Genomic DNA, 27831 nt, shown 5'->3' with positions numbered 1-27831 from the left:
CTTTTTCTATGATGATAATGAGACATGAGATCAAACCATAGCAACTGAAATTGTTTGATAAAGCGCCCTCTATTGAAACAATGTGTTAAATTTTGTGTTGTCGTCGTTTATTGTATACGTGCCCGATTCTCTGGACGGACTTTTAACTGCAAAATCCGTAAGTGTCAACAATTTCGTATTACTTTTGCAATTACAAAGTACTTGATCATGACATCTAGTTTGTAAATAATCAATTGGGCTATTTTGTTTAAATGATTAACTTGCAGTTACGATTAGATCTCTGAGCTCGGTGTGATTATTTTATGATGAATCATGCGAATGAACATGATGAAGGCAAGCACATCAAGTTGCATTTTTTACAGGAAGTCCAATGGTTTTTTTGAGGCAGTTAGGGAATGACAGTGTGGTAAAATGTATCTAATCTTGATCTTGTCTTGATCTTGATTAAATAATTGATAAGCTCCAACTGGAGCAACACACAAATAATACACAAAAAGTAAAAATGCACGAAGTGATTCTCGAGCTGCTATTTGCAATTGAAACCAACCAAAGTAGAGAGTTTGGTACACAGACATTGAGTTGACAGGAAGAACAGTAAATGAAAGACAAATAAGTAGGCTAAAATTAAGTCCTAGAGCCATTTTATAACAATTTTTAATCAAGTCAAAAACTCCTTGTCATTTTAATGCCAATGAGTGTTTTATTTTTTGTTTGATATTTCCAGGATCGACAAGTCAAATTGATTAAACAGATCAAGCATCATGAGTAGCGATACATCATCAATATCTGAGCATCAGGGTCGGGTGACTGAAGCTCAGCTCCGCAGTCGTAATTTCCAACTTCGTGTCTCTACCCCGGACACCGATATCACTGAGCATCCCCAACAGCCTGACATCACCCTCTTCTGCGAAAAATGTGGATCATTTATTCTTCTTCGCCTGCTACAGGAGCATCGCAAGTACCATAGCGCCCTCCATGTCTTAGATTACAAGGATGCAAAAGGTCCAGACAGTGTGGCCTCGTTGCTGAAGTGCAGACAAGCCGTCCTGGGTAAGATGAAGAGCAGAGCTAAGGATGGTAAACCACTGTCTATGTCCCTCATGCAGAAGATCAACGATGCCTACGAACTTCTTAAGTCATACATGGAGGAGACTTATGAAGATCTAATCCAGACACGAGAGATGGTTTTCCCAGAGTGTCGAGGGTTAGCTTTGAACTGCAGCGCCAAGTGTGCCAGGGCCGTTGGTATATGTTCCCATGACAACCAGCGATGGAAAAACAAAATGGAGGACACTAGAGTGTTTCAGGACTTCTTCGGTAATGACAAGGATAAGTGTTTCTTTGCCATATATGATGGCCACAATGGGCGCTTTGCGGGCGATGTAGCTGCAAATGACTTTCATCACTTCCTTCTCAACGAGATGACGAAATTTGATCCGGCGACTTCCTGTACATGCACCCTGAACCTCGCTGAACATAATGATCTCCTTGGCTATAATCTAGATCGGCCGCGACCCGTCATTCGCAAGAATAGCATTCGACATATTCTCCATGAGGAAAGTCAAAACATTATACAACAGATCATGCATACCTGTCAAGAGAACATGACAAAGCTAGATCTTAAAACAACCCAGCAACAATTGAAGAAAGAGACCAAGTCAAAAGTTATAAACAAACGCGAGAATGATCCGTTTGCTGAGAAGATGGAGATCGCTTTGAAGAACTCTTACCAGCTTGTAGATTATATTCTGTCATACGGGATTGATGAGCAGTCGCGTGTGCGTTGGAGCGGATGCTCTGCAGTGACTTGCGTCATCCAGAGGACCGGAGAGATGGAGGAGGATGGGAAAGATGAGGATTATGAGAAAGATGAGGAGGAGGAGGAGGAGGGGGGTGATGGGGAGGAGCAGCCAAGGGAGCTTGGGGTGCTGTATGTTGCTAATGCAGGTATGAAATCATTGCAGAGGAATTTCACATCATTTCTTGGGTGCGATTTTGCAGTTGTAACCAATATCTGTTTCGGTTGAACTGGCCATTGGTTGCCATTGACCAAAACATTCAATTAGTTAATTTTCACAGATTTACGTTTTAAAACAAACTTTCCCATGTAACATCATGTAAAACTGTTTCTACCTCAACTGACTGATGGACGTGATAATTTCGGAATCCCTACAATAATTCATTTACTGTGCAATAGGCTACCTGAAATGAAATTTGTGACTACCTCAAATCTATCAGGGATGTGATTTCTCAGTTTTTAAATGGAAATCGGAAAACCCCCACCCAAACAATTATTTTTTTGTTTAATTATATTTTATAACTAAGATCAAATCCTTAAGGAAGTAAAGATATAACCATATGGAACAGCCCAGATTGCTGAGTAGGGGTTTCAAAACTAGAGAGTAATGCATTAGCAGGCTTCTTACATGCAAGCTTTCACGCTTTGCACTCATACTCATAGTTCAGGTGTTTTTTCATCAGCCTATCACATCCCTGAATCTATGAAACTAGCTGTTTAAAAATATAAGAATACGTGTTTGGTTCTGCTTATGATTTTCAGATTCGGTAAAAAAGTTTTTATTTCAGTCTTATAATTTGAATTTTCCTTTTCATGCATGCAGGAAACACCCATGCTGTTCTCTGCCAGAACGGCAAAGCTATCAGACTAACAAGGAATCACACCCCACAATCTTGTCATGAACGAGCGCGGGTTTTAAGAGCCGGTAGCTCAGTCAAAGAGGGTGCTCACGGTGGCCGTGTCAACGGAGTGCTTGATACAACAAGAGGACTGGGTAACCATGGTGATCCGCTGCTCAAATCTGCCGTCCTGGCCGAGCCGCACACGCTCAGTATCACTCTCGACAGCCAATCAGAGTTCCTCATACTGGCATCCAATGGATTGTGGGAGGTTCTGTCTGAGAAGGAGGCCATCTCATTGGTCAAGCAGTTGATGCCAGGTCAACAGGTTCATCAAATGCAACGACTGGTGAGTGACTCCTCTCTAAGGGACCTCTATGGAGTAGCAGAGTTGAATCTAGTGCCCTCTGTTGGCACTGATAATCAAGATCAGGAAGCACTCTCGGAAGGTGGTAGAGAAACTAATAATGAGAATGGTGTTCACTCCCATCCAACTGAAGGCAAATCACCCTCTAGAAACCAGGAAGACGGCCATAGACAAATCAAGTCTGCAAATGGATTGATTGATTCAGACTTGAAGCCAAGTCTCCCATTGCCAACTCAACAAACATCAGCGAGTGCGCCACCATTCATTGACGGCAGTGTAACTGAAGGTGATGCTCACGATGGTACCCCAAATACTCTCCCTTCTCCAAGATTCACCAGCATCAATCACCCAAGAGAGGATGATGGCTCAAGTGACCAGACAGAGTTTGAGAGTATGATATCAGCGTTGATGGAGAATGATGACGGGAATGATGCGGATATTGAGACCTTGACGGAACTCCACACAATCTACGCTCAGTCCAGGCTTCAGGAGGTCGAACAAGGCAACCCAACAAAGCTAGAGATGTATAGGAATCTTGCTCAACAGATGAGCGAGAGACTTGTACAGAGTGCTCTATTGGCTGGCTCTAGGGATAATGTCACTGTGTTGATCGTTCTTCTACCTGGCTGTAAATTATAACTGTTAACAGAGCTGTTTGACTTGCCAAGAAGTCATACTGTGATGTATATAAGAAGAATTTTGAATGACAGACACTGGAAGTGAACGTTAGTTTGAACTATGAAGTGATAAATGATTTGAACCAACTATTTGGTCAGGTACCAAGAAGACTATTTGACAAATGATATAAAGGGACCAACTGACCAGTCAAAGGAAATAAAGTTGCTAGAAAGGGAAATAAATTCATTTCAGAAAGTATTTTAAGGTTACCAGTATGACGAGTAATGACTTCATACAATCGTTTCAGAGTTACAAGATCGCTGTGATCTACTGTAATAACATCTGAACAACAGTAAATTCCTCAGGAATGTTGTTCTACGAGGACAGCAAAACAAACGAAACACAAAGTGAGATTCAAGACTTCAGAAAGTATTCTTTATAAGCAGAGCCTCTTTGTTTATTACAGCGTTCTTTATCAATGAGGGTTCTGGGACTGGCCAGTGGCCAAACATCTCTTTATAACTGAATGCCGACATTTTTAAAGCCCTATTCTCTGGTGAAGCTCCACTTTCAAAGTGCTGCGTATGAACAGAAAGTAGCTAAGCAAAACAAAATTACGCTTACCAGAATAAGGACAACATCCAAAATATGTCACGCACCATTTGGAAGCCTGCTCATTTCTGCTGGGTAGAAAATTGTAGTTTTCTGCTTACTATTGCAGCCCTATGAAGTTGGCTCCTGGCATGCCTGGGGCCAACTTCACAAACCACCAACATTCCACTCAAGATTCCTCTCAAGAAAAGTTGTCAGTAATGAGACAGTAGTGTGTCAGTTGTGCGATTGGCAGTGTGACATCACACTTTGCTTAGTCATTCAGATTGATAAAGGTCTTAAGATCAATCTTCTTTTTAGTGCTGTGTAAAATGGGCCTTGGTCTTTGAAAAGAAACTTGAATTTAATGGTTAAAAGGAGAGAGTTTTAGGTCTTTAACTAAATACTGATTTCAGGCCAAAGACAACCAATACAAACAATACCACACCGAAGATTTAATAATTAATCAGTTTTTAATACAATACAGTTATCATTTTTATTTTAAGTTCAAAGCTACAATATTATTCCAACATTATGCAGTGTTTTTTTTATTTTCATACTTAATATCTAGCGATTACTTGAATATAATAAACCTGTACATATTACCATTCACTTAGGATACTGTCCATATTATGGTAATACCTAAATCAGCCCAAATATTTCTCATTTCTTCTTCTTTTTTAAACCAAGAGATTACTCAAATTGATTTCTCATCTTTGTGCTTAAACTTGATGCGCAACGGTCAGCCATCTTGGTCAAGTACCCAGTTTCCACATAAGTGTAAAGGGGATACTTCAGTCAACAAGCACCATACAATTTTGGGGTTACTTCCTCATTATGACTGACAATGTTTTCTGTATTGGACAGTTATGGGCAAGTTCGAGTGGCGACCATTTGTCACCGGTAGTCAATGTTCCACGGTAACCTATGCATTCAATACATCATGGGTACCTGGCAAAATCCTCCAATGGACGACTTTGGCCCCTTGCTCGAACTTGACCCAAGATGGTACTAGTATGCAAGAAGGTCTGTACAGATCTAGTTATCTACCAACCATTGCATTTATACAGACAAACACCTTATACAATAAACGGATGGGAAAATGTAAAATCATACTTTTGTTATAGTTTGGTAGATTGATTTTGTGACTATTTAATTCATTATTAGGGTCAAATGGTATAAACACGAATTTGTATTTTACTTATATACATGTTGGTGAACATTTCACATAAAACATGATAAAGTATTTAACATTGTTAATGTGTTAACAGAGTTCTAAAGCTTTCGGAATTCAATGTGGGGCATGCGAAATTAATCATGCGCCCAATCACAAACTTAAATAAAGTGTTAACTTTTAAGTGTTGGTCGTTTTGTCAGATGTTAATCTAAGCAGTTGGGATTTTGAAATATCAATTAAAATACATTATAAAATGTCCACAAACCGTAACTTGACTACATGCATTATAATAAAAAATCCAACCCAGATTTGTGAAGACATTTAAAACAAACAAAAAAGGCAAACATCAAATTAAGACGAGGCGGTTCTTTGATAAAAGTGTGCTCTCAATGACCTTCGGTCAAACTTATGGTTTATTCCAATTAATAAACAAACGCCAGCATAAGTAAATGCTCTGATATTTCTTGTTTTCAAACATGAAGTTCGCATCCAAGAAATGGGCAAGCATTAAATGCCAAGTGTGGACCGTGAGAACAAGAGGTCCACATTAGGTAATAAAAACAATGTGGACTTACGCACGTGCACAGTGTTTTCTCAAGTGTTGATGAATATATTTTTAGAACAAAATGTTCGCAGAGTTTATATAGCATAGAGCTGGGTGTGTAGAAGGCATGCACATTATATTTTAACCCTCCTACTGATTAACCATTCACATGAATGTTTTAAAAAGATAAACGCACTAAACCAGCCAGCAGTAGGATACAGTGAATGCACCTACATGTACACGTTATACAGATATACTTCTGTCATTTTTTCCCTTCAATTTTACAGTCTGCGCAGTTGGTCGACACAAAGAAAAATTGACTGGAGTGGGATTTGAACCAGTGAGCTCTGGATTAACGGACCGGCACTATACTAACTGAGCTATCCAGCCCTATTTGTTGGTGATCTCCCATAACTTGTAACCGATAAACATTGATGTGTTTCTAGTGCGAAACATCAAAACCAATAAACTGCTGGTTGTTTTTTTCTCTTTAGGTTAATCTATAACTTGATGGTACTGCCAACTATTCAGCATACAAAAAGATACAGAAAAAAAGGTGCAAACTTGCCAGTGGTTAATACAGACAGCGGTGTTACAATGCAAAGCCTAACTTCCTGGCTTAAATGTGGTGGGAATAACGAGCTAGGGCTTGTGCCCATGTAGCTGGTCCATACATGGTCAGTAGAAAAGTTTGATTTATTGTACTTGTTCAAAACGATGCCTTGAGAAACGGTAGACGTGCGTATTTGTAATTGCAATGAAAGAGGAAATGGCCAACCACACTTTGTACATTGTTTATTTCTGGCACTAATTTTAAAACAAAAAGAGGAAATCAAATCCCCCCCCCCTTTCTTAATGATCACAATCAGCTGTTTCACTTGTCATGGCCACATTATCGTACAATTTATTGCATATAAAACAAACCAAAAATAACAAGAAAACTACCCATCAAATGAATCAACCTTTGTTAAATTATCTACATTAGCGAAAGTTTGCGTTTTGGAAACTTTAATTGGATGACCAATACTTCAGGAAAAAAAATCACTAAATTTGAGCATAGAATGACATTGATAATTAGACGGCTACACCTGAAAGGCTTAAAGGAATTAACACTATTTTGTTTATTTATTTTGCACAGGATTACAATGGTAGAGAATACAAATATTAGTCAGAGCTTGTAATATAAAAAACACATTCTCACATGATTAGCTTCTAGTAGATACATCAAAGTAATGTTCCAGTGAATGCTACTTTGTAGGTGCATTAAAAAAAGGGGCTAGAGCCTGACAACAACCTACAAGCCAATTTGAGTTTTGGTGGACATATTACAATTTTAGTTTGGTTTGGGTAAATCAGTTTGTAACCCAAACAAAATGGTGTTCTTCTAAGGTGTTTGCCATGTCTCAAGAAGGCTTACTGACCCATTGTATCTAGCCCAAGTAGAATGTCACGTCTCCGACGGGCTACAAGGGCTACCCTTGTGCCATCATCACATGCAGCTAGTGGCACACTCGCCATTTTGGGAGTCAATTCATAAACTGGTAAATGCTATGCTCCTAAAATGCGCATTACACTTGAAACACACCGGGACATTGACCAGCAAAATAGCGCAACCAAGATTCTTGTAGTGAAAAAAAAAGAAAAAAAAAAAAGAAAAAAAAAGAAGAAAAAAAAAAAAAACGCACCATAAAACCCAAAAATCTGCCGATAACCAAATCACAGATATATTTTTTAATAATGGCGACATATTGGAAGAATCCACTAGGGATTTGAGGGTATTTTTAGGTCAACAGATTTGTGAAATAATATCATACAAGAAACTGTGTACTATAACAAACGATTTTCAGTTTTCCATCAACCATCTCTGCTTCATTTTTCGGTAAAACCGCCGATATTTCTAGGGATACATATAAAAACCCTATATTAAACTTTCTTGAATCATTTTTAGCGTTGGCGCGTTCACATGGAGCATCAACTGCTCAAACGTTCATCTTTATCAAATTGAATACTATATACGATTCTTATCACCGCCATTTACAATGTGCTGACTGCAACATTTCTTTGCCTTTACAAGAGCCAGCTTTTAGTTTTTTTAAACAAAGATTTCTCATGATTAAAGTAAATTTACATGGCGATTAATTACTAACAGTAGATACACAAATATATTAAACGCAGTTTACCAACAACATACAAAGTATCCATCCATCCTTTTTTTTTTTTTTTCAAATGTTTTGTACAGTTTGAGAATCTTTTTTTTTGAGTTCTCATTTTTTGTATAACAAGAATGATGAGTTTGACATTTGTCAGGGCTAGAGTCGGACAAATCATCTCTTTCAATTTGACGGGAGAAAATAATACAAATGTGTAATCTGAAGAGTATTGGCTTTAAAAAAAATCTCAAATACAAAGTCATGTGGTGTTTTCACAAAAGAAAGAAGAAAAAATCAAGTACTTTGACACACGAAGTTCACTTTGTTTCACAAGACATGTAGATGGCAAACTTGTATGCAGTCAGCCTTGCCACCATGGGCAGCGCGTCATAATGATACCTCTTGTCACTAACCCATGGAAGAAAGGCGCTTAAAATCAACAATGATTGGCTTATCAAACGTGACTGCTCAGCGCTTGTGATTTGGTTTCTGAGTGCTTGTACGGTGTTTGTACTCGTGTGTCAAAATGCATGTATTTCGACACAAGACATTTCAACTGAAGCATGTTTTTATGGTCCTCCTAAACTGCATAGAGCTAGACGTATCACAAGATCCAAAAAGAGAGGAGGCCAGTTGCTTTAAGACATAATGCATGATGCGTCTTTTGAACCTAAACTGCAATACAGTTAGACGCATCGCAGCGTGCTGTACCTACGTCTCTTAACACAGTGGATCAACCACACGGCTAATTACAATAACCAATATATTTGGATACTTAGAATCTACACTTCCAGGGGTTATGGCCGAGCAAGGCTATCTGGGAAAGATTGTGTTTGTACATCACTGGAAATGACGTTGACATGCTGTGCACACATCTTTTAGGCAACCATGACAAAAGCCTGTTCCCCATCCTGCTTTACGCGGGTTTATAATGTCTGTAGTCAGTAATCATGACCAACTCCTAGAGCTAGCAAAGCTAAATGAACATTTTTTTTTTAAAAATAAAATTTCTTAAAAATTAATTGTTGGTACAACACAGGTTCATGAACCCTGAAGAAATTGTCCAGTTTATCTATGATTAAAAACTAATGGAACAAGAAGAATGTAATATTTGTACGTTGTGATATGATGTAAATTATCCCTTTATGAAAGATGCGTATGTTTTTCATGAGCTTCTTTTCTGGGTAGTCTTCAATTGATACGTCACACCATAAACTATTTTGTTGGAAAGCAGTTTGCAACAGTTAATTCTGTTTACTTTTTGTTTTTATTTACTTTAAAAACTGTAGGTTTTTGGCTTGATTTAGTCATTTTATGTAGCAAGTGTTCTGATACCTGTAATCAATTTGATTTGGATTCAAATAAAATTTGTGTCTACACATGAAGTAAAATCAGATTTGCTAAGACATGGTAAGCCCTTGAAGGATTGGGCGGGAGAGAAAAGAATTAGGGAACGAACCCCTCAAGCGCGCTGCTCGAGAACCCGACACAAGGCGTGATATCAACAATAGAACCCCACCAATATGATCACCAAGTCTACCCGTTACGGTTACCACAACGCAACACTCAGACAGTATGTTACCATGACTCTGTATTATATATTCACGCATAGCATCAAATGGGTATCAATTGTTAATCTGGCATGATTACGAATAACAAAATAAACATCACGTCCCCCTTCCCTGACTCTGCCCTCACCATTCCCGTTATCCCGCTGATTTGTGGTGTGTGTGTTTTTAAACTTTTATACAGAGCAATTTTTATAGATTGAAGTTTTCATTTGCAACAACCCCCCGATGATGGTTGTTGGTTTTCTGTAAGATCAACTCCTCCTCTGCCTGCTTGCCGTTGGGATGAGCCAGCTCCGGCACCTTGTTCGCTCTTCGGAAGCTTTTTGGCTGTAACAATGAAAAAAATAGAAACAGAGTTTCAAAATTAGGTGAGGTTTGCGGTAGCACCAGCACCATGAGAATCTTTTAGTTGTGTAGGTTCCGAGTAGAACCGGATGTTGACAACTCAATATTTACACCCGTAAGCTCTGATTGTCTTGATCGAACTCCAACCTTGCAAACTTTCAAATACTACTTAGCATTTCAAAATACAAAAGTTGGTACCTTTCACTGTGTTACTCTTTAGTTCAACTCAATTCAATTCAGTTCAAATTTGGTTTATTATATACCAAAATACATCGCCAAATAAAAATTAACACACTTAGGAAATTTGGTTTACAATATAAAATAACATTAAACATTTATGTACAAGTATACCATGTTAAATACAATATAAAAAATACTACTTGAGTTTAACAGACGAACAGAAATTGGGAAAGCAGCATTTAAAAAAAGAAAATCACCAAAAAATGGTGGACATAAAATTAAAAAGGAAACAAAGGCAATTTAAAAACAATGCATAGACGTTCTGGAGGCAATGGAGATTACTGACAGGAGGTTAGCTGACAGGATCTGATTGCTGACCACGAGGACAATATTCAAAAGACAAACTTTACCTATTGCCAAGAATATGTCGTTTACGTTCATCGCTGTTTTAGCTGACGTTTCCATGAACAACAAACTGTTCTCTTCTGCATATGCATGTGCTTCCTGAAATAACAAGAAATAAATGTACAAACATCAGCTTCAAATCATGCAAGTGCAAACGAATGACGTAGATTCCCTTTTGACCTCTAGGTGAGCTACTACATGATCAGAATCATGAGTACACAATCACCATACAGTCTAAAGCCACACCTTGTCAAGAGGCAAATGAAACTGTAGAATTATGACTTTATGCAATAGCTTCGAGAGTTTGACAATAAGATGTTGAAAGCTAAATACTCCAGTAACATCTATTAAATCACTGCAGTATGTGCTACTAACACATATGATTCCAACTGCCCCTAGCCACCAGGCTAGATCAGTGGTCTAATGGTAAGACATCTGCTCTAGCAATGCAAAGGTTATTCATTTTGCTTTTTACCCATATATTCTTTATTCCCGATGCAAATTTAACATCTATTATATCGTTGCGGTACCCGCTGCCAAAACGATTCGAACTGCCTCTAGCTGCCGGGCAACCTCGGTAGTCTAGTTGGTAAGACACTGCTCTAGAATTGCAAGGGTCGTGGGTTCGAATCCTACCCGAGTAACATGCCTGTGATATTTTTTCACAGGAAAGTACTGAGTATACAGTGCTAACACACATCGGTGTATGGGTACAAACCAAAATTAATATTCTTTATCCCCGATGCAAATTTAACATCTACAATGCAAAGGTCTTGGTTTTGAATCCCATCCGAGTGATCCGAGAGATGAATTCTTAATACACATCAGTAAAAGGGTACAACAAAATGATGTTGTAAATGCTCTATTCTTACCTCGTACTCTACCATCCTCTTGTTAGCCAAGTCTGCTTTGTTACCAGCTAATGCTATGACTATGTTGGGACTTGCTTGTCGCTGTAGCTCTTTTACCCATGTCTTTGCTCGTGCAAATGTGTCCTGATACAAACAAATAATCAGTTCCAAAACAATTAATAATTGTGCTTCCTATTACATAATAAACAACATCTAAGTTCAAACGTTAAACTATATCATTGAAACATCCTCTGTAAACTGTATGAATGACATTATAGTAAAAACAATAATTGATATGCTAAAAAAACAGCTATTAAAGGTACGTTTACAATTAACAATAACATGCATAATAATATGAGAGGTTTTGCGCTGACACCTTAGTACTTAAATCTCTCCGTTGAGTAGGTGTGGTTTTACAGGATACTGGATCCTAGTATGACAGTCCTTCAGAACCATGCATACTCAACAGAGAGCTTTTATAATTAAATTGTGTCAACGCAAAACTTTTTTTTAATGTTTGTCTTTCTATCATAATACAAAACTTCAAGTGTAATTCAATTCCTAATAATTAAATATACAAAGCTTTAGGCCTATTGTTACATTATACTACAATGAATAACAAAACAAAAATGCAGTTTAATAAAGACATCATAGATTATGATCATCATAGATTATGATCATCATAGATTATGATCATCATAGACTACGTTCACTGGGCCTGCTTTGAAAAGAGAGAATAAGAGTAGAAAACAAAAACAAAAATACATTCAATACAAAAAATGATTTCCATCAGTCACAAGCATGTACAATGTACAAAGCAACAAAAAAACCAATAATGATGTAAAAAACAACAACAGTAAATGCAAAACAGCAGCAAATCTTTGGTAAGATGAGGTTAAAGTTTACAAGAAGTCTACAAGAAACAGGGCTGTACAAAAAAGAAGGAAAGACAAAAATAACACTAACAGCACCACACCACGCAAGCCAAATGTAAACAATTGTGACAACTTGCTTGTTGGTCTGGGTTCCCATTATTCTAAGCCTGGAACCTCCCTGATATGTTCAAGCTGAGGAGGCTTGCACACTCAGTACATCACCACAAATACTAAACTTCAGGTTTGGATCCATCTTTCTCCTTTGGTGATTGCTTTTAAATGTTCTAAACACTTGCAAAGGTTAACAGAGATTTGGAAATAATCCCTACATGGCGAACAACTCTTGATAAATCACAAGGCTTCTGTTGGACTTACTTGGTTTGTAATGTCATAGACAACAATGGCTGCTTGCGCTCCTCTGTAGTACATTGGTGCCAGGCTGTGGTATCTCTCCTGACCCGCTGTGTCCCATATTTCAAATTTAACTGTTGTATCATCTAAGCAGACAGTCTGTGTCAGAAACGCGGCTGGAGAGGAAGAAAAAAAATGGAAAATACAATTGAAATAATCATACTAAAAAACTTGTTTTGGGTGATCGAAATTCAAGTTGACCGAGATTCAAATAAAAAAGAGAAAAAGAAGAGTTAAGAAGGACATTCTAAGTGTTTAATCTTCTGAGGAGATTGTAATGGCTTTGTGAAGGCAACTGAATGTGAACAGAATTTTCCATTAACAGTGTCCCATTGGCCATGACAGTTAAAACACTTGAGGACCTGTCAAACTACACTCTAAGTGTAGGGCCACTGATTTTCCGTTTCAGAAAAGTGCAAATTCCGTTTGGCAAAAACATGAATTCCGTTTCAGGCACAAAAAATTCCGTTTCATGTTTTTTTAATTAGATAAAAGGTTGTTTAATACCCAGGGACACACTTATAAAAATCAATTTGAGATAAGTTGCACTGCTGACTTCGTAAAATGTTCATTTGAACTGACAAATTTCAAAAAAATACTTTTTTTATAATTGTGGATTGTTTTGTATACTGCTGTTCGATGAAACAAAAACATGTAGTCAGGGTAAAAAGGTTGCACTGTGACTGCAGTATCAATGCACATGATGTGATAGACTTGATTCCAAGTCTAAAACTGCAGTTGATTCTCTGCATCAGCCACATTGTAGGCTAATGACAGGAGTGTATCACCAAGAGGGCGCTGTTTCAGCATGATCAAAGACTTGGGAACAAGTCTATGGACGTGACCATTCTCCATCCACAAACAAAATGTCAGCCATTTTGTTTTCGCTTTGGCGACAGAATGTTGACAGTTTACGGTTTTATTTTATACATTTCCGAGATAAAAAAACATTGTATGTGTTCTTATAGATCATAGGTAAGCTAGTTTGTGTATTATTGTTGGTAAAAGAGAGGGAGAAAATGCAATTTGGGTGAACAAAAAATGTTTAAAACGTACCGCAAATAATGCCCTTCGCTTAACCATGTTAACAACGTGTGTACATCATGTGTATAAACATTGAGGATGGTGTGAAGTAGAACAGAATGATCCACGGTTACGATCTCGTACTTTTTAATGGTCTGATTTCTGATGCCTTTTTAGTTTAACAAAAAGAATCTTAATAAAGAATGCAATTTCAATAGTTTTGGCGTCAAGAAAAAAAAAAAAAAAAAAAAAAATCAAATTTTCTGAAATCCCGTTTTCCGTTTCAAAGGGCGGATTCCGCGAATTCCGTCCGTTTTCCGCGATCGCGGAAAATCAGTGGCCCTATAAGTGGTCCGGATGGCTGGTTCAATGATGAAAAGCGATCCGTATTTAATATGCAGACTAGGTAATGGACTAGTGAAATGACAAGCTAACTAGTCCTGCTGGCCAGCCACTCAACAAATTAAGGCACAAACCGTGGTAAACATTCACTGTTGTCATTCAATTTAATTGCAATATTTCATTACATTAGATTAGCGCCATTGACCAATGAATATTTTCAATCGATTTGTTTACAACCAACAAATTGTAATTAAATAAAAACATGACGTTTCTTTTCTTGTTCACTTAACCCCAATTCATTTATTATTCAACATCCAGCATATAAATATGTCGAGTAACGAAAATCAATATTTGCAAATAACAATAACACTACAACGGTCTAGTTCCTGCCACTCAAAACACCTTTATGAAATCAGCAGGCCTTTAGGGGGCGAGTACCATGCTCCCTGATCATGGCGTGTCTTTTATAAGCGCTGGGTCAATATTCACTGCCTACAGTCTTTCTATATTGTAGGTTATAAACGCAACACATAAATGCAGGCAAAATAGCATCGATCGGGGACCGTGCAAATAACGCTGAAGTGATCACGATGGACTAGAAGCCTTGGGTGATCCCTCCCTCCATATTGAATGATGGCTTCCTCATGAGAGGGACATCTTTCAATTCCAAGCAGCGTCCAAGATTGTATCTGAGACAGACGCATCTTGATTCTCAAGCTAACATTATCATACTCAGCATATTGCATGCCAACATGTCGTTGAGTGCGCGCATGTGTTTATCTAGCATTGATGCTGCTGTACGACGTGCACTGACTGAGCCATTTTATTATGACATTATATACATCGTAGACCTTGGATACCTGGACAGTGTCTGTATATGTAATTGAAACTGTGGCGCGGATAATGAATTATCCAGCTCACAGTTTGGGCGCTGTTATTAAAACGTGACCCCAAGGAATAATTGGATGTAAATGTGATTTGAAGGGACACTTGGCTCCAAATAGTAAAGGAGGGTTGGGTAGGAGCTTACAATATTGTAGACTGCAGTTGTTGTCCATGATTGTTGCCTAACAATTAAATATGCTTCAAACAAACAATAAACTTTAAATTTTTGGCCATGATTTTGCCTGACAACTAAAGATGCTTCAAACAAACAAAAACTTCTCAGAAAGCCCTGTGGTCTGTTGATTTGAATTCCAGTGCTAGAAGCTACCACAACAAGATCAATACTACTTGGGACTCTCCCCAACTACACGGAAGCGTATCAGCAAAGCCAATCACAAGGAAGCGTATCAGAAGTGCCAATATGTGCACACTTTTTGAAGATTCGCAAGTGGTTTTGTTATTTTAATTTTACAAAACATAACAACCAAACACCCACAAAGTTTGGTCCAGAATGGCTCGAGTTTTGAAAAAACCTGGGGAGAATCCTGATGTTTACGTTTGAAATTGAATACAGAAAAGAATTCTGTCCACATTCGCACTATTAATTATTGTAAATTATTTCAAAACTATAACTTTAGGAGCATGAACATAGCAGCTGATAAAACAGTTGTACATTCATGGCAACTTGTTTCATGCGTGCTGAATTGTTCGTCAACAATATCATATGACCTGTGACCTACTTTCTTTGTAGATGGGGAGAAAGGGGGTCACTGTAAAGTCATTGTACATTAAAGCCCATATAACTAGAAACCTATTCAGGAAGTGTTATTGGACACTGCTAACAATGATTCATGCGATCTGTAATATATATAATATACTCTCAGTGATAAAGTATTTATGTATTGTTTAGGAGTGTAAACATTACTTTTTCCCCTTTTCAATAATGCTTATATTGACAGTTGGTAATTGCGAAACAATTCAACTAATATGCAACGTGTACAATCCATGCACAGAAAACTGTTTCTACCCATGTTAACTCTGATCCACTTAAATCAAATCAATGTACTTCTTTGGGTATTTTTGTGCTGTTTATATAGACCTGATAATTGATGGAGGTAAATAGAGGCAGTTGCTTCCATGCGTGTGGTGATTGGCGCGCGAGGGGTGCCCCTTAATATGTTCTTGTGTAGGGCCACTGATTTTCCGTTTCAGAAAAGTGCAAATGCCGTTTGGCAAAAACATGAATTCCGTTTCAGGCACAAAAAATTCCGTTTCATGTTTTTTTAATTAGATAAAAGGTTGTTTAATACCCAGGGACACACTTATAAAAATCAATTTGAGATAAGTTGCACTGTTGACTTCGTAAAATGTTCATTTGAACTGACAAATTTCAAAAAAATACTTTTTTTTATAATTGTGGATTATTTTGTATACTGCTGTTCTAAAAAGGTTGCACTGTGACTGCAGTATCAATGCACATGATGTGATAGACTTGATTCCAAGTCTAAAACTGCAGTTGATTCTCTGCATCAGCCACATTGTAGGCTAATGACAGGAGTGTATCCACAAGAGGGCGCTGTTTCAGCATGATCAAAGACTTGGGAACAAGTCTATGGACGTGACCATTCTTCATCCACAAACAAAATGTCAGCCATTTTGTTTTCGCTTTGGCGACAGAATGTTGACAGTTTACGGTTTTATTTTAGACCTTTCCGAGATGAAAAAACATTGTATGTGTTCTTATAGATCATAGGTAAGCTAGTTTGTGTATTATTGTTGGTAAAAGAGAGGGAGAAAATGCAATTTGGGTGAACAAAAAATTTTTAAAACGTGCCGCGAATAATGCCCTTCGCTTAACCATGTTAACAACGTGTGTACATCATGTGTGTAAACATTGAGGATGGTGTGAAGTAGAACAGAATGATCCACGGTTACGATCTCGTACTTTTTAATGGTCTGATTTCTGATGCCTTTTTAGTTTAACAAAAAGAATCTTAATAAAGAATGCAATTTCAATAGTTTTGGCGTCAAGAAAAAAAAAAAAAAAAAAAAATTAAATTTTCTGAAATCCCGTTTTCCGTTTCAAAGGGCGGATTCCGCGAATTCCGTCCGTTTTCCGCGATCGCGGAAAATCGGTGGCCCTACTTGTGGAAGTTCAACATTTCCTCATATAGAGGTGCACTTTATTAAGGACAATTTGCCTTGCCCTAACAAGAACAAAGTATCAGACATGCTAATGCTAAGTATACATATTGTGTACATAGTACAACATGACACCCGAGTCTGGCAAATCCAAACCAAATCCAGCCTACATGTTTTGTTTGTATTTGAGCTACCGACGTCAACAATAAAAGTATGATCTAGAATCACACTCAACCAGAAAGTACATTTCCTGGTAAAACGGTTCCCTGTTTGAATAATGCTGGGGGCACTACGTGGATTGGCTTTTCAGTCCACTACCTGACTGCGTGGGTTTTCCCTTGAATAATTCTCTTGGGTTTTCCTCCAACATCTAAAACTAAAACGTCCCTTCCTATCTCCTGTCAATTGGGTTAGTGGCTAGTGCAGTGATTAAGTTCGCTTCTCTGAGAGTCATTGGCTTCACAGCAAGAATTAATGAAATGAAATTAAACAAAAAGGGCTATGTTTAAAGACAAAATACACTTTCTATCAGATACAATAGTTTAGTGGTGTGTATGGGAGGATGGGTCCCCTTGCTGAAGATTGCTTTCTATCCTGTCCGAATTCAGTACAAAAGCAGAATGGCACATTTTTCTCAGCATAGGTTCTGCTCAACCACAAATAACAGTGAGGATTTTTAAACAGCGGTGAAAGGCCAAGGTTCAGTTCACCAACGGTGATGTGTGGTTAACACTGAACTCTGAAACTCACCAGATTTATCAGATTATGGAGGTCATAGCAGTGAGGGTTATTGAAATGGTTAGGGAGTGGAACAAATGCATTGGTTCCATAAAATTAATTGAAACAATGGAACGGGCATCTGGACATTTTAGTGTAATTATGGTTGCATATTTTATCTCTGTCTGACTGTCATAGAAGGAACATGTGCTATTAAAAAAAAAAACAGAACAAAATGGTGATCAAAATGGCTAGCACACAAACTGCTGAATATTCAACAGCAGGGGTCATGAGTCTGTCAACCAGGTCAACCATGCCTGAGACATAACACAATAAACTACACGATTACATGGTCAACATTTAACGTGTTGTTTTTAATTTCTGTTGATGACAGCAACAACAAGCATCACTATAAAAATAAGCCATCAATCTTTACTGGTTGTTGCCTGTGTAGCTGTACTGGTACAATATGTATTCCCATGTGAATGATGAGTCAGGTGTGTTATTTCCAAAAGGTCAATAAATAATTGGTAATTCATTTATCAACCAATATTAGAATGATAAACTTGCTACTACTCGGGCAAGACAAATCTAATTGATGCAATCGTATTAACGGGAGTCGACTGTACATGCTAATTGATCATTGAAAGGATAACATGGCTGCACCTAGAAACAGCAGCTGACAATCAAACTGTAGCACAACACTTAGCCTAGATTTGTTAAGTTGCAGAGGTGGTGGTTGTGCTTTTTACTGCACTCCGCTACCTTTGGTACACTCTCTTGAATGCATAGTAGAGCCATGCAACAAAAAAAACTGGAGACTGAAGTCTACAGAACAAGACTGAAGTCTACAGAACAAGACTGAAGTCTACAGAACAAGACTGAAGTCTACAGAACAAGACTGAAGTCTACAGAACAAGACTGAAGTCTACAGAACAAGACTGAAGTCTACAGAACAAGACTGAAGTCTACAGAACAAGACTCAAGTCTACAGAACAAGACTGAAGTCTACAGAACAAGACTCAAGTCTACAGAACAAGACTGAAGTCTACAGAACAAGACTGAAGTCTACAGAACAAGACTGAAGTCTACAGAACAAGACTGAAGTCTACAGAACAAGACTCAAGTCTACAGAACAAGACTGAAGTCTACAGAACAAGACTCAAGTCTACAGAACAAGACTGAAGTCTACAGTACAGATACATACTTTTGTACACAAGCCATGCCCATTTTTTTTTTGCTGTGCATTTAAAAAAAGTCATTAGATACATTAATATTTCATGGGATAATTTGGCGAATGCTAATGTCATTTTCTGAAACCACATGTACACCTGGGTGTTTTTACTATTTTCTACCCTGACTGTTTTGACAATCTAGAATAATACAATGTTCAATTGATTTTGATGTTTGCATATAATTATGGGACTCAGCCTGTAGGTTTTGAGTCACTGCATGGCAAGGTATTAATATGCTATTTGGTTTGTGCCATCACAATCATGTGATAATATCTACTTTGTTGTGCAGACTGGGTCCAATTTCATGGCTCTGCTTACCAAAGCAAATAATCTGCGCAGGCAGGAGCAGGAATTTCCACGCTTTACATGATACGTACATACCTCAAGTGTATTTCACAGGCTAGCAGGTAATTTTTGCTTGTAAGCATGCGTACTAGTAACTAGGCATTCTTTGCTTACACAGCTATAACGCAAACATTTTACGCTTGCACAGTAAGCAGAGAATGGTAATCACAAACACAGAATTCAGTGGTAAGCAGAGCTGTTATGTAAGAGCTTCTAATATTTGTATTCTGGAGTGGATAGATTTCATAATTCGGGAGAGAAGAGTGAACTTGGTAGTTCTGAAAAGAACTGTCCTGCTGTTTATGTACAACCTAATGTAAGGGTCAACAGTTTTGTGGAGGCCTCAGGATAGTCCACAAATCCCACATACATTTTTGTGATTTAAACTAAAAATACATGTAATACCATGATATTTGGCCCAAGTATGAAAACAAAACTATAATATTTTTTATTGAGTTAAAAGCTGGTCTATTGTATTGTACAGTGGTATTATAGGCTTTATAATAATATTTTAAACAATTCTTCTGAGGGTAACCAAATCAGAAATCAGACAGTAGTGGGTAGGAGGAATATTATGGCTGCTTTGATTATAATCTGCAGGGCGTCTACAAGTGCTTAAATGACAGGTATGCACAGCTTTCTTTGTATTAAGAGGCCCATTTATGTTTAGTTCCAATCTCAGGCCTCAAATTTCCCGATTTTTAGGGCAAGGCCACTTTGGCCTTGAATTTGTCAAATTTTGAAAGGGCACCAAGGCCATGGGGTAGGGCACCAAGGCCAACTTAAAATTTCAAAAAGGGCATCAAGGCCATAAAAAATAAAGATCATGAAACAATTTCTGTTCAGGTCCATGAAGGCTATTTTAATGAACCATTTCATTACTTTTGCTTTCCTTTAACAAAAAAACATCAAGTATTTTTAAATGTATTTAATTTTATTGATTAATGGGAAGTAAAACTATGCATCCATTTTTTGTTGCGATGGCCAGACGTAAACAATGAACTGTCACTTAACTGTGTGCAGCGGAGATTTTGTTGCGACGGCCGGACGTAAACAATGAGCTGTCACTTGACTGTGTGCAGAGCGGAGATTTATTCAACGGACATACATGTACATGTACCATACATGTACATGTACATGATGCGTGATTTACGTAACATGGCCCACGTGCACAAACATGTACGAGTACCAGTGAACAAGCACAATACCAGTGGAATAGGCGGACGCCCAACCTCGAATGGAACCGAAATTGTGATTAGCTGGTACCCATCATGGACAACCTTGCGTGGGTACGCGTGTTGCAAGATGAGTACCAGTGCGATTGTTCTCAAATGGTCGGTGCAAGTACATCCGGCCCGTGTATAAACTTCGAGTACACAATATCTATATGGATGCACGTCTGTCGTTCGTTCTGCATCGTGCACACACACATGCACTGCATGGATATGCTGCCGTCCGTTTAAATTCCGTGTGATGAGCATTCAACCGACCGCGCTCTGTGTGCGTGTATTAATATAGAATGTACATGTAAGTGTTTGATTTTATGTGCACACAGACGGATGGTGGTGTATCAAAACATAAATTTTGATCTCAAAAAGGGCACGGCGGCCATCGGAGAAAAAGGGCACGGCCTTTTTGGCCGCGAAAATGTCCGATTTTCTCGGGGCACCACGGCCAGTAAGCAGGGCACCGGCGGCCATGGCCGTCGTGGCCGCCGGGAAATTTGAGGCCTGCAATCTTCAAAACAAAGGACACTTGATTGATAAAGGGATTAAAAACAACAAACATAAATCACATTGCGACTGACCACCTTCATGTATTCAATACCCTTAATTACCTTGAATTATTCATAACATGTTGTTCTTAATTGTATTTCATTAACAAGAATCAGCCTTGTTGTCATTCCTGCCTTAGTCAGATTGGAGTCAGTTGTTAAAGGGAAGAAAAACAACAGGAATTTAAGGTCTGTAAGATTTTGAAAGGCGTGGCAATACGTACAAGATATATAATACTGATCTACATGTAGTATCTCTTTAAAAACAATTATTTCGGTTTCATACAGACACGTCTTGTAAATAATATTCTTTCACTGCTTTCAAGTTAAAATATGAAATGTCTGCGATGACGCAAACAATGTTTCAGAAATCATGTTGTACAAGGCGATTTAACACATTTTAGCAGACAGTTCAGGGAACGATTTCATTCAGCAGTTAAGCATAGCAAATACTAAATGCTAAATAACAATAATTTGGGGTAGCTATTGACACTTTTTGTTATAGCATTTTACTGTACAAGGAAAAATTGGTCCCTGCAGTTACGACAAGTGTTTTGGAATACAGTTTCCCCCAGTGTGCAGTAATTGCCATGCATGTGGAAATATAAGTTTCCTTAAAAGAATCCTTTAAAAATATATATATATACATTGTTTATATACATTGTTTATATATATAATAACAGAAAATAGAAAATTCTCAGAATTTAAAGGGCCACACCGGCCGAATTTGGCTATTTGGGCTACAAAATAGACTAAGATATTACTTCAACGGTCTTCCAGGAATGAAGAAGAACAGTCCTTAAAAAAAATCATCAAATTTAGCCGTTTTTGAGCATTTTAAGACAAAAACGCACGTCGCGTGATTGTTCTAACCAAAAAGTGGTACAAACAATCACGTGACCTTCCGGGCTAGTTTTACTTCCAGCCGTCTAAAAGTAACTTACTATACCAAATTTAAATCTTTTTTTACCATTATCGTTCCTTCAAGTTACGCTATAATAACAAAAGGTACGCTTTCAATCCTAAGTCAAGTTACGCTTACATTCCATACGCAGCTACGTTTACGTTCCAAAATTACCAGCTACGCTTACATTCCAAGATATGCTTACGTTCCCAAAAATATGGTTACGTTTCAAAAGATATGGTTACGTTCCAAGCTACACAGTTTCTCAGCTACGCTTAATCCAAGATACAATAAGGTTCCAGTTACGCTATAATAAAAAGGTACGCTTTCAATCCCGAGTCAAGCTAGGCTTACGTTTCATACGCATCTATGTTTACGTTCCAAAATACCCAGCTACGTTGCGTACCAAGATATGCTTACGTCCAAAAAAATATGGTAACAAAATATATATGACAAAATTACTAGAGCGAGACTTTAACCTGCGACCTACGGACCTACTGAGTGATCTAGCCCTTATGTTTTGTCAATATCTTAGTCAGACATGATCTTTACCAGACATGTCAGACTGCAGGCAGTTATAACAAGGGATCATAATAGCACTAGACAACATCAAATATGATATATCATTGGTAATATCGCCAATATGACCATTTATGGCAAATATTTTTGAAAAAGAAAGTAACCTCTGGAATAACAACAATGACACGATCTAACGTGGAACAAACAGTTTAATGCAGGGAGGAAACGAGGAATTAAATAAATAAACAAGACACAAGCGTAAATGGAAATAAACCACAAAGACACCACTTAATTAACACGAACACAAAACAGCTTACATATAAAAAATATTGTTCTTGCCACTTCTGACTCAATTTATTCATGGTTTGTACATGGTGTCAACATCAACGGTTGGAAGTTGCCATCTCCTAAAGCGTGCCTTAATTTTGATACGTTTCTTCACTGAAAACCAACATTATTTCGTCCTTCCAAGTCACTCATAATGGCATAAAGAGAATGTGACATAAACACTTGCTGTGATTGCTTGAGGGAATTTCCCCATGCGGTCCTCTCCCACGAACTTGTCAATAGCATGCTAGGTGGCGGCGGGATGAGATTGAGGGATGGGTATTTTTTGAATGGCAGTGCTGATGAAAAGCATGGCATCATAAACATTCCCACTGATTGAGCGCAGGATGCAACACATTTTGAATAACCACCAATGAAGAATATTGACAAGAGACCTGGACACAATTCATGCTTACCGTGGAATTCTGTGCTTATGACAAATAGAATCATGCAATTTACAGGGCTTCATAAGCATGGCATTCTGTGCTAAGCAGGTATAGACTGACCCATTTCAACCCTTAGGCCTACCATTAGACTAACTTTTAATCAACAGTGCTATCATGTGGGTTAGGTACAAGAAGCTGGGGCCAGGGATCTTATTTATTATTACTTATTATTATTATGTCATCTAAACATTTAAGTAATTTGAACCAAAGGTTTCCGTAAAGTGTCTGAAGTGCCAGACAAAACTGTCAAAGTCTACATCAGCGTTCTGCCTTGGTGTCCGCTAGCAAGAGGCAAGTAAAAACACCTGAAGCTCAGTCAAAAATCTCTCAAAGCAGTCTTGCTGGCAAGGTCAGTGTTCAGGTGTTGATCAACATCCCTAGTACATATGAATTACAGACCAGCGAACAAGCTGGGGAACTTGTGAACTTACAAGCTAACTGGTTCAACTGGCTAGACACTGAAAATGGCAGATCCTTAACGTGTAAAACAGCAAAGTCTGTCAATATGGCTTGTCAGGCCGGTGTTTAAATCCGGTTTCATTGGCATTAAATGACAGAGTATTCTACTAGGATGCCAGTCCACAGCAGGTTACTCCCCAGCTCTCGCCGGTACACATTTGTACTTCTGGGTGGAGAGAAGCAATTATGATAAAGTATCTCGCCAAAGGACACAAATGTTGCGACTGACCAAGTCAGAATTGGAACCCACATTCTGTCAATTACAGAGCTCGAGTCCACCACCCTAGACCGGTCGGCCACAACACCCCTTTACATGTAGGTAAAAATTAAAGCCTAGAAAAAGGTACGGGGTTTGAACATTAAGCTATCCACTCACCTCCTATGGTACTCTCTTGGTATTCATGAAACTGACCCTTGACGAATCGTAGGACTAAGCTGGATTTGCCCACTGCCGACTCGCCCAATAACACTAGCTTGAACTGACAAATCTTCCCTTGGACACCATTTGGTCTCTGTGCTCCACCGCCTCTTGCTGCCATTTTTCAACAGTTTTTTATTTGGTGATTTTCTTTCTAGGTTGGAATGTTTCTCAGTTGAGGTTTGAGTTCAAGACAAGTCAATGGGAATTGACTTTCCAATGTATGAAGTCCCACAGGATAAGTAGCTGGTGTGTAAATGTTTCCACTAAGACAAGCTGAATGATGTTAACTTGACATGTGCACCTCCTGAATGAGAAATCATTCACAAGTAAAAGGAGAAAAAGAAATTGGTTAATCTCTTGGTATTAACATTGACCCGGCATTTAAAACTATTCCTTCTAGTGCAAGGGTTGTGTATGGTGACACAGCTGAGCACAGAACTGATGACATGTTTGTACAGCCTAAATGCATTCTCCAGATGGTATTATTACAGGCTGGCAATGGCATAGTTCATCTTTCGTTCAAAACCACTGTGGATGCATTATGACGTCACAACTTCAAAAGACCCAAGCCGTGCCTTCACTGAGGTTAATGAAGACCTATCATTGGCCGAGAGTTGCACACAGGATGTACTTGCGTATGCATTTCCCCCTGTTTGACATCAGCAACGGATAGAAATGCATGGGGTCTAATAAATAGTCAGGACAGATCCTAAAGAGGTTCAGGTATTGTTTTAGATTTACAATGCAGTGACATTGTTTAACACAAATTATAACAGAAGTCCACAATGAACCACATAACACCCTCTGTTTGCAGCATAATTTGCAAGCCTCCTTCAATTGACCCACAACATCATCTGGAGTCTTGTATCTGCCTAAGTCTTGTACTGCTGAAATATCACCTTTTGTAAAGTTCCAATAAATATCTTGAGAAGTTAGTTGACAGCTTTCCCTTTGTGTAATAATAATAACCAATTCTTATATAGCGCATTTCACAATAACGGTATCAGTGCGCTTTACATTAGTGACCTGGTCATAGGGCCAATAACATCCCTTTTTAATGTAACCTATTAATTCAGAAGTTGGCAGGCTATCTTGGAAGGGCGAAATAAAATAACCAGCCAAATGTGACATTGACAAGCACACTTTTTATTTATTCATTATTAATATTACTACTATCCCTCTATAGCATTAGAAAAAAGAATGATAAACATAGCAACAATGTTATGTTGACATGTGGGTGTGTTTCAAGGTAAAATGTTGTTTTGGAGATTATGTGCTCAGCAAAAATTACATGAACTAGATTTTTAGTTAAACTTAAATACTTCAGGAAAAATGTTAGTTGAACTTTGAAATTTACCCTGCAAATAAATGTTTACCAAACTACGTGATCATGTATGCTTTTGTTTTTAAAAAGAAATATACATTGTACCAATTTCTATTCCTAAAAACTAAATTGGAACACGAGTTTGCAAATTTGTAAAGCCCGATTCATACTTCCTGCGAATGCGAATCAAATTTGACGTGAATTTGACGTCACAACTCTGTTTAATTTAAGCAGCAAATTATTTCACAAAAGTTGAGCACAACTCAAATGTAGTTGCGATAACGTAACCCTCCTGCCAACAGTGTCAAATGCTGCGAATATTAGTTGCAAATTTGTGGCGTCAACATTCACTTCGCATTGCAGGAAGTATCATCATCATCAGACTGCACAGCAGGCGCACATTAGTTGCGATAACATAACCCTCCTGCCGACGGCGTAGCCGGAGGGCTACGAATCATCCACAATCTGTGCAGGGCGAAATGGTTAAAAACATACAATTTCGACAGTTAACAGTTAACAGATTTGCTCAATTTTTACCACTTTTGAAAATCGTGACACGAATAACATTGAAAACACCATTGAGAAAATATTTTGAAAAAAAGTACAAAAACTTACCAGATCCCGGAGCAAAACAGACACAAATGTCCCAGGTTGATATGTCGCACGGCCATTTTGTGCTTCCTGATATGTTCAACGCTTTATTTGTTGGTCACCAAGCGCTAAACCACAGGTACCAGCCAATTGATTTGACGACCTGCCGAGCCGCGGCTGAGTTTGACTAAACCATTCTGTAAAAGGGGTGATATATGACAGTGCGGCAGTGCGTGTGCGCTGTCCATTTACTATGCCCGCCGTTCACTCATGTTACGCGCCAGACTGCCGCACTGCAACATCCCCATTGTAACACCCCTTTTACAGAATGGTTGAGTCCTTCTCGGCCGCGGCTCGGCAGGTCGTCAATTCAATTGGCTGGTACCTGTGGTTCAGCGCTTGGTGACCAAAAAATAAAGCGTTGAACATATCGGGAAGTCACAAAATGGCGATGCGATAGGTTCAAATGAGAACCTGGGAAATTTGTGACTGTTGCTCCGGGACCTGATAAGTTTTTGTCCTTTTCTTCCAAAATATTTTCTCAAATGTGTTTTTGAGTGTTATTCATTGGACATTGAGGAACAAATTTGTGTTCCTAGAATTTGTGCCATGATTTTTGAAAGTGGTAAAAATTGAGCAAATCTGTTGACTAAACTATTTCGCCTTTTTCACTCGAATAAGCTTCGTAACCCTCCGGCTACGCCGCGGCAGGAGGGTTTGTAATCGCAACTAGGCGGACACAAGCTTTTCCCATGTCTTGTGCTTTTCTCCAAATCTCAAGCGGGAGAGCAGAAAATCCGGAGAAAGTACAAAATGAACTGGGGTTAATAATGAAAATAAATTCCCAAAATGGAGTGCTTGTTGTTCCATTTTGGGAATTTATTTTCATTATATTAAAGCCCGGTTCAAATGGTTCATACTTATCGAAATATTAGTTTCTCCGGATTCCCAATCCCATTTCATTTGAAATCAGAACATTTCAAATTCAAGACACTATCCATTTTCCATTTTCACTTCACGTCTACTAAGTCTTCAGTTCAGTTGAGAACAATAATTTTTTATTATAATTTCATTTGATGTGTGCATGTCACAATAAATTTGACTATGTGTGTTATTTATTACTCAAAGTTTGTTGAGAAACATGTCAGCGCTCGCTACAATTACACTGCGTAAATTTTGTCCCGTGACATAATCTGCTCCTAATCTGTTTATCATCCCATCCACCATTTTATTGATACGGTTTGTGTACACGTACGTAAATAAATGGGCAGTCCCCTAGTCGACTCGACCCATACACCGTCTATGCAAAAACTGTATACGTTAACTCAATGGTCCATTTGCCACCACGATTTACACATCAAAGGAACGTTTGATTAAAATAAAAGCTACCCCATATAACTTTCCGTTAATCATACATTCTGAATCCTTCAATAAAATAAATCACATTCTCACCAAAGTGGTCAAAAAGTTTAAGAAACTTTTTTGTTTCTGTGAAGCGACGACACATCGACCTACAGGAAGAGACATTGGCCTTTCATTTAAGGGCGTGAAACCCGTTATGATGACATCGTTCATAACAAATCTCGTGACAAGATCTCGTTTGCACTGGAAATATCACGTTAGTTCAGTAAAGGTGTAAAGGTCAAACTTGCTCT

General features: G+C 38.3%; 2 protein-coding genes across 2 annotated transcripts; one reads left to right on the top strand and one right to left on the bottom strand.

Annotated features, from left to right (window-relative positions):
- Positions 1-107: 107 nt before the first annotated feature.
- Positions 108-7596, top strand: LOC117291136 (protein phosphatase 2C-like domain-containing protein 1). The gene is made up of 3 exons (XM_033772680.1): positions 108-157; positions 725-1947; positions 2622-7596. The coding sequence occupies exons 2-3, from the start codon at positions 762-764 to the stop codon at positions 3641-3643; spliced, it is 2208 nt and encodes a 735-aa protein (XP_033628571.1). The 5' UTR covers positions 108-157; positions 725-761; the 3' UTR covers positions 3644-7596.
- On the bottom strand, positions 4668-27738 carry LOC117291137 (ras-related protein Rab-5B-like). The gene is made up of 6 exons (XM_033772681.1): positions 27629-27738; positions 24217-24565; positions 12687-12838; positions 11458-11580; positions 10591-10684; positions 4668-9982 (listed from the first exon to the last, which is right to left on the bottom strand). Exons 2-6 carry the CDS (start codon positions 24377-24379, stop codon positions 9861-9863), a joined length of 654 nt encoding a protein of 217 aa, XP_033628572.1. The 5' UTR covers positions 24380-24565; positions 27629-27738; the 3' UTR covers positions 4668-9860.
- Between the last annotated feature and the right edge of the window lie 93 nt (positions 27739-27831).

This window comes from Asterias rubens, chromosome 6, assembly GCF_902459465.1.
Source record: "Asterias rubens chromosome 6, eAstRub1.3, whole genome shotgun sequence".
NCBI lineage: Eukaryota > Metazoa > Echinodermata > Asteroidea > Forcipulatida > Asteriidae > Asterias > Asterias rubens.
Note: the sequence above shows the minus strand (reverse complement) of the source record. Positions and strands in the feature narration are given on the sequence as shown.

Excerpts from the sequence above, each read along its gene's own strand:
- LOC117291136 (XM_033772680.1), top strand. The coding sequence starts at position 762 with ATGAGTAGCGATACATCATCAATATCTGAGCATCAGGGTCGGGTGACT. Across the intron at positions 1,948-2,621 it reads GCTGTATGTTGCTAATGCAG|GAAACACCCATGCTGTTCTC; the intron begins GTATGAAATCAT and ends TCATGCATGCAG.
- LOC117291137 (XM_033772681.1), bottom strand. The coding sequence starts at position 24,379 with ATGGCAGCAAGAGGCGGTGGAGCACAGAGACCAAATGGTGTCCAAGGG. Across the intron at positions 11,581-12,686 it reads TCTATGACATTACAAACCAA|GACACATTTGCACGAGCAAA; the intron begins GTAAGTCCAACA and ends TGTTTGTATCAG. Across the intron at positions 9,983-10,590 it reads CGACATATTCTTGGCAATAG|CCAAAAAGCTTCCGAAGAGC; the intron begins GTAAAGTTTGTC and ends TCATTGTTACAG.